The sequence below is a fragment of the Nerophis ophidion genome, linkage group LG16 (assembly GCF_033978795.1).
Source record: "Nerophis ophidion isolate RoL-2023_Sa linkage group LG16, RoL_Noph_v1.0, whole genome shotgun sequence".
Classification (NCBI taxonomy): Eukaryota; Metazoa; Chordata; class Actinopteri; order Syngnathiformes; family Syngnathidae; genus Nerophis; species Nerophis ophidion.
This window is the reverse complement of record NC_084626.1, coordinates 47,173,116-47,180,615: the sequence shown is the minus strand read 5'-3', so window position 1 is coordinate 47,180,615 and position 7,500 is coordinate 47,173,116. Positions and strand designations below refer to the sequence as shown.

The window sequence follows — 7,500 nt, the reverse complement described above, 5'->3', positions numbered from 1 at the left end:
CCTTGGGGACATCATGCCTCGTCGGTGTGTTGTCGGAGGGTGTAACAACACTAACAGGGAGGGATTCAAGTTGCACCACTGGCCCGAAGATGCCAAAGTGTCTGCCGCCAGACCCCATTGAATGTGCCAGAGTGTCTCCACATTTGACCGGCGATGCTAAGACAGACACGGCACAGAGATGTATGGATAACCTGCAGATGCATTTGCAACGATAGTCAACGAAATCACAAAGGTGAGTTTTGTTGATGTTGACTGCCAGCTAATCGATGCTAACTTGCTATTTACCGGCGGTGCTAAAGCAGACATGGCACAGAGATGTATGGATAACATGTAGATGCATTTGCAACTATATTACGTTTCCTTCCACCCACATTTGATGCGAAACAAACACTTACCAATCGACGGATTTAAGTTGCTCCAGTGTCAAAAGATGCGAAAGTCCCGATCGTTTGGTCCGCACATTTTACCGGCGATGCTAACGCAGCTATTCGATGCTAACATGCTATTTACCGGCGGTGCTAAAGCAGACATGGAACAGAGATGTATGGATAACCTGTAGATGCATTTGCAACTATATTACGTTTCCTTCCACCCACATTTGATGCGAAACAAACACTTACCAATCGACGGATTTAAGTTGCTCCCGTGTCAAAAGATGCGAAAGTCCCGATCGTTTGGTCCGCACATTTTACCGGCGATGCTAACGCAGCTATTCGGCCATGCTATGGCTATGAATAGCCTCAATAGCTTCAGTTTCTTCTTCAATATTTTCATACTCCAACCATCTGTTTCAATACATGCGTAATCTGTTGAATCACTTAAGTCGCTAAAATCCGAGTTTGAATCCGAGCTAATGTCACTATATCTTGCTGTGGTATTCCCATTGTTTTTTTACATTGGCAGCACTGTGTGACGTCACAGGGAAATGGCCAGTGTCTTCGCAGAGAGTCGAAAATAAGGCACTTTAAAGCTTTATTTAGGGATATTCCGAGACCAATAAAATTTTGAGAAAAAATACAAGCCACTGGGAACTGATTTTTTAAATTGTTTTTAACCCTTTTGAAATTGTGATAATGTTCCCCTTTAAGCATACACGATTTCAATTGCCAGAATCAAATATTTTCACATGATTGTCTTGTTAGAGAAGACACACAGCAGTTTAGGAACTGAACAGCATAAAGAGCATTATCAATGAATAACTTCGACCTTTTCTTTCCACGTAGATAATGTCATCCAGCTCACAGAGCTTGAGAGGTCGAGCCTTGCGTCACAGCTCCCTAATGATGCAGCCAGGCAACAACGTGAAGGCCATTTGGCCGCAGAACCAACCATGATTGCCACATGACCGCAAGCAGCACAACTGACAGGTTAGGAGTCAATCTATTCAAATAAATTACCCTGTCGAAAATATATTTTAGCACTGTGTTTGCGTTAATACACAGTTAAAATATGTAAGCATAACACACTGTAAAGCAGGGGCGCTCACACTTTTTCTGCAGGCGAGCTACTTTTCAATTGACCAAGTCGAGGAGATCTACCTCATTCCTATTTATATCTATTTATTTATGAAAGAGACATTTTTGTTAACAAGTTAATGGTGTTTAATGATAATACAAGCATGTTTAACACACATAGATTCCTTTCTTTCATGAAGACAAGAATATAAGTTGGTGTATTACCTGATTCTGATGACTTGCATTGATTGGAATTAGACAGTGGTGCTGATAACGTCCGCATTTTCAAATGGAGGAAAAAAAAAAGTCCTCCTTTCTGTCCAATACCACATGAAAGTGGTTGGATTTGGCATCTCATTTGTCCAACTTGCATACTTGTTTTTAAACACTTTGTTATGAGAGTAGCATATGTGTGTGGCCCTTTAATGTCTGGCAGCAGGTGAGTGTGCGGGTGGGCAAGCAAGTGAGAAAGCGGTCGCTGAGGGCGGGGGAGAAATACATTGGCATCAAACTCCGTAGCTTGCTAGCTTTCTGAGACTCTTATTTTGTTAGCACAGGCAGGATGAAACAGGTCTTTTATGGTGAAGACAGGAACTGTGCAGTCGGTCTTTAGAGTTTTGACAGTAGGTACGGAGTCTCTAGAAATAAAATGTGTTTCTCTGCGTCCGCCCTGTTGGTGATTTTTTTCTTAAATATGAGCTTGCAGCAGCCAGCATCATCTCACAAGATCCTCGGGTGCCGAGAATGTCAAACAACTGACGAAAGTGAAGTCTTGGTATGATTGATGATTGCTCATTTTTATGTCTATTTTTTAAATGCCTGGCTTGAGATCGACTGACACACCCTCCAAGATTGACGTAATGGGCACCCCTGCTGTAAACCATGCTGACTTAATTATATTCTAGTTAGATTTGTTTGTGAATTTGTATTCCTTTGAGTAACACAGAGTATTTATGTGTTGGAATTTATAAAGCTATTAAAAGAAGAACAACTTATTATTGCATCTGCTGATGCACAACCTTGTTCTTCACTCTCTCTCTCTTCTTTGATCACACAATTATTGCAACAGTGTTGAAAAAAAGTCACAACGTTCATGTAGCTGCCCTTGAGCCAGAGTTCAATTCTGCATGTGGAGTTTGCGGGGACCGGAGGGTGTGTTCCAACTATCGTGGGATCACACTCCTCAGCCTTCCCGGTAAGGTTTATTCAGGTGTACTGGAGAGGAGGCTACGTCGGATAGTCGAACCTCGGATTCAGGAGGAACAGTGTGGTTTTCGTCCTGGTCGTGGAACTGTGGACCAGCTCTATACTCTCGGCAGGGTTCTTGAGGGTGCATGGGAGTTTGCCCAACCAGTCTACATGTGCTTTGTGGACTTGGAGAAGGCATTCGACCGTGTCCCTCGGGAAGTCCTGTGGGGAGTGCTCAGAGAGTATGGGGTATCGGACTGTCTTATTGTGGCGGTCCGCTCCCTGTACGATCAGTGCCAGACCTTGGTCCGCATTGCCGGCAGTAAGTCGGACACATTTCCAGTGAGGGTTGGACTCCGCCAAGGCTGTCCTTTGTCACCGATTCTGTTCATAACTTTTATGGACAGAATTTCTAGGCGCAGTCAAGGCGTTGAGGGGTTCCGGTTTGGTGACCGCGGGATTAGGTCTCTGCTTTTTGCAGATGATGTGGTCCTGATGGCTTCATCTGACCGGGATCTTCAGCTCTCGCTGGATCGGTTCGCAGCCGAGTGTGAAGCGACCGGAATGAGAATCAGCACCTCCAAGTCCGAGTCCATGGTTCTCGCCCGGAAAAGGGTGGAATGCCATCTCCGGGTTGGGGAGGAGACCCTGCCCCAAGTGGAGGAGTTCAAGTACCTAGAAGTCTTGTTCACGAGTGAGGGAAGAGTGGATCGTGAGATCGACAGGCGGATCGGTGCGGCGTCTTCAGTAATGCGGACGTTGTACCGATCCGTTGTGGTGAAGAAGGAGCTGAGCCGGAAGGCAAAGCTCTCAATTTACTGGTCGATCTACGTTCCCATCCTCACCTATGGTCATGAGCTCTGGGTCATGACCGAAAGGATAAGATCACGGGTACAAGCGGCCGAAATGAGTTTCCTCCGCCGGGTGGCGGGGCTCTCCCTTAGAGATAGGGTGAGAAGCTCTGCCATCCGGGAGGAACTCAAAGTAAAGCCGCTGCTCCTTCACATCGAGAGGAGCCAGATGAGGTGGTTCGGGCATCTGGTCAGGATGCCACCCGAACGCCTCCCTAGGGATGTGTTTAGGGCACGTCCAACCGGTAGGAGGCCACGGGGAAGACTATGTCTCCCGGCTGGCCTGGGAACACGCCTCAGGATCCCCCAGGAAGAGCTGGACAAAGTGACTGGGGAAAGGGAAGTCTGGGCTTCTCTGCTTAGGCTGTTGCCCCCGCGACCCGACCTCTGATAAGCGGAAGAAGATGGATGGATGGATGGATGTGGACTTTGCATGTGCTCGCTGTTCTTTTACTCTGAGCATACCGGTTTTCTACAGCCATTCCAAACAATGCATGTCAGCTTAATCGTCACCTCTAAATGTGCAAAGCGTCCTGGGATAGGCTCCAGCTAACCCGTGACAAAATGAATGAATAAATGGGAAATCTCAGACCTGACTCAAATGTAATATGTAAAAACTGTTCGTTTAAAAATGCGAAATAATTGGTGTAACATATTCTCTGTGGTATTTAGGAAGAAATGATTAGGCTTTCATTACTCTGCGAATTGAACATCTGTCCCGATCAGCAAATAGTCCTGCAGAAAGAAAACAGTAACACATTATAGTAAAAGTATAACAATGAAAAGATTTAAGATTTAGCGATGGGTTTTATAGAAAAAAAAATGGTCATGTTTCTGACCTTAAGTATATGAAGTTCAGTGTTGGCAAGCTTCATCTTTCCAAGGGCGGGGAGAGGGTATCCCTTTCCAAGTTGAACTATGGAGAAATTCAAACAAAGTCAGTAAAAAAGCATGCATATCCCTCATAAAATGAGAAAAAAGTAACTTGACATAGATCTAAGTACCAAACACCATTTAAACAAGTCAAGTGATGTGTTATTGACAGAGGTGGGTAGTAACGAGTTACATTTACTTGAGTAACTTTTGGGATAAATTGTACTTTAACGAGTAGTTTTTATGCAACATACTTTTACTTGAGTATATTTATAGAGAAGAAACGCTACTTTTACTCCGTTCCATTTATCTACATTCAGCTCGCTACTCGCTATTTTTTTTTTAATCGATCTATTAATGTTTGTTTTGGTTAATGACAGAGCTTCAAAGTAGAATCCACGCATGCCTGCGTTTCACCAATCACATGCAGTCACTGGTGACGTTGGACCAATCAAACAGAGCCAGGCGGTCACATGACCCCATTTATACAAGTTGAAAAACGTATTGGAGTGTTACCATTTAGTGATCAATTGTGCAGGATATGTACTGTACTGTACAATCTAATAATAAAAGTTTCAATCAATCAATAAAAAGTGTAAAGGAAAAAAGGCACTTTTTATTTCAACCGTACTTCCCGTTAAAAGCCTAAAGTCTGATCGCACAGTTCCTGTCTTCACAATAAAAGCGCCGCTCCATCGCGCCTGCGCTAACAAAATAAGAGTCTCCGAAAGCCAGCGCAAACAAGCTAGCAAACTACGGAGTTTGCCGCCAATGTATTTCTTGTAAAGTGTTTAAAAACGAATATGGAAGCTGGACAGATAAGATGCCCAAAACCAACGACTTTCATGTGGTATTAGACGGAAAAGAGGAACTTTTTTTCTCCTCCATTTGAAAACGTGGACGTCTGAGTCCAATCATTGCAAGTCATCAGAATCAGGTAATACACCAATTTGTATTCTTGTCTTCATGAAAGATAGGAATCTATATGTTAAACATGCTTGTATATTCATTAAAACACCTTTAACATGTGAACAAAAACGGCAAAATAAATATAAATGATATACTGTATATATAAATGTATGTATGTATATGTGTTTATATATATATATATGTATATGTATATGTGATTTGTGTGTGTGTATATGAGGTAGATCACCTCGACTTGGTCATTTACTAAGTAATTGATAAACGTTGAAAAACTTATTGGGGTGTTACCATTTAGTGGTCAATTGTACGGAATATGTACTGTACTGTGCAATCTACTAATACAAGTTTTAATCAATCAATCAATCAAATCAATGAATGCCTACTGAGGCTATGGTGCTGTTAAGTTATTGTGGCTCAATGTGCCATTTTTTTTAAAATTTTATTTTAATGTACTATTATTTAATATATATTATTGTTTTAGTTGCTTAAGAGATATTCCTGGCTCTGAATTTGCTCATTGCTATTTTTATGTTTTTGTGCATTATTTGTTGCCGTAATCAGGTTACTCATCAGTTACTCAGTACTTGAGTAGTTTTTTCACAACATACTTTTTACTTTTACTCAAGTAAATATTTGGGTGACTACTCCTTACTTTTATTTGAGTAATAAATCTCAAAAGTAAAAGTACTCTTACTTGAGTACAATTTCTGGCTACTCTACCCACCTCTGGTTATTGATTCATAATTTAATATTAATGGGATGTGAAAGCTTTACAGACATGTTCAGTATGTTTGCTTGGAGTCAAAACAAAGATATTAGAGAGAGAGTTTATTTTTTCAGTCTAACAAAAACATATTCAAACATGGATCACGATTCAAAAATGAATAACATGACTGAAACAGGCAGAAGCAAAAAAAGCTTATATGCCTAACATAACATTTTTTTACATTCAATTAAGTTACCTTTTCTAATAATTTTGTAATACAAAAAGAAATATAGTCATTCAGCATTTACATTTAAGTTGCCCTTTTAACAAATAATACAAAATTTATACTTACACACATGCACTTTTTTGTAAATAAACATACATACCTTTTAAATACAACATTTAACCAAACATTTCTAGTTGACATAACTTTTTAAAATACATTGTGACATGTTCTTTTTTGAAATTAAATACTGAGTCACTCATTTTTATTTCTTTACCAACAGAATTCCACAAAATTAACACTGAGAGATCACCAATTAACCAACATATAACCTGTTTTAAAATGTTTCTCTTTTAATTCATTTGACAAATAATATTGTGATTGATTGATTGATACTTTTATTAGTAGATTGCACAGTTCAGTACATATTCCGTACAATTGACCACTAAATGGTAACACCCCAATAGATTTTTCAACTTGTTTAAGTCGGGGTCCACGTAAATCAATTCATGGTGCAAATATATACTATCAGCATAATACAGTCATCACACAGGTTAATCATTGAATTATTTACATTATTTAAAATCTGGAAGGAGGGTTTGGTTGATATCAGAACTTCATTCATCAACAGAGAAAGTTTAGGTCTGACTTAGTAGGATATGTACAGCCAGCAGAGAACATAGTGAGTTCAGATAGCATAGGAACAAGTATATACATTAGAAATACATTTGATTATTTACATTTGGTTATTTACAATCCGGGGAGATGGGATGTGAATGGAGGAGGGTGTTAGTAAAGGGTTGAAGTTGCCTGGAAGTGATATATATTATATTTCCTTGAATTGCCGCAGGGCTTATAGTATGCTCCTGCCTTGAATTACTGCCGGGTCAAACTCACTTCGCAAAAATAATTGGCGCATGCTTAGTACTACCGCCTGGTCAAACTCGTGACGTCACGAGTGACACTTCACCTGTCTTTTTTTTCCAAAATGGAGGACACTGATTTCAATACCGGTCATTTGAAATCGCATAAAGGGAAGAAGATTAAGAGCTATTCGGTAGGATTTAAGGTCCAAGTTTACATCACACTCAATTTTTCTACTGCATGCCTTTGGTAAGTGCCGGAGTGAGAAGAGGTTTTTAAATAATTAGCGCATGCTTACTTTTACTGCATGCCTTTTGGTAAGCGCAGGAGTGAGAAGAGGTTTTAAATTAATAAGCGCCCCGGTGGCAATTCAAGGAAATATATGCTATATCATAAAATGGCTGTAACGTCAAT

General features: G+C 40.5%; 1 protein-coding gene across 1 annotated transcript in view; it reads right to left on the bottom strand.

Annotated features, from left to right (window-relative positions):
• LOC133535475 (bactericidal permeability-increasing protein-like) overlaps positions 1-7,500 on the bottom strand; it is a 21,999-nt gene that overhangs the window by 799 nt on the left and 13,700 nt on the right. Inside the window, exons 15-16 of the mRNA XM_061875341.1 lie at positions 4,333-4,409; positions 1-4,228 (exon numbers count right to left, since the gene is read on the bottom strand). The exon at positions 1-4,228 is cut by the window's left edge and continues 799 nt beyond it. Coding sequence (XP_061731325.1) covers positions 4,187-4,228; positions 4,333-4,409 — 119 coding nt within the window. The 3' untranslated portion in view covers positions 1-4,186. The remainder of the gene's footprint in view (positions 4,229-4,332; positions 4,410-7,500) is intronic.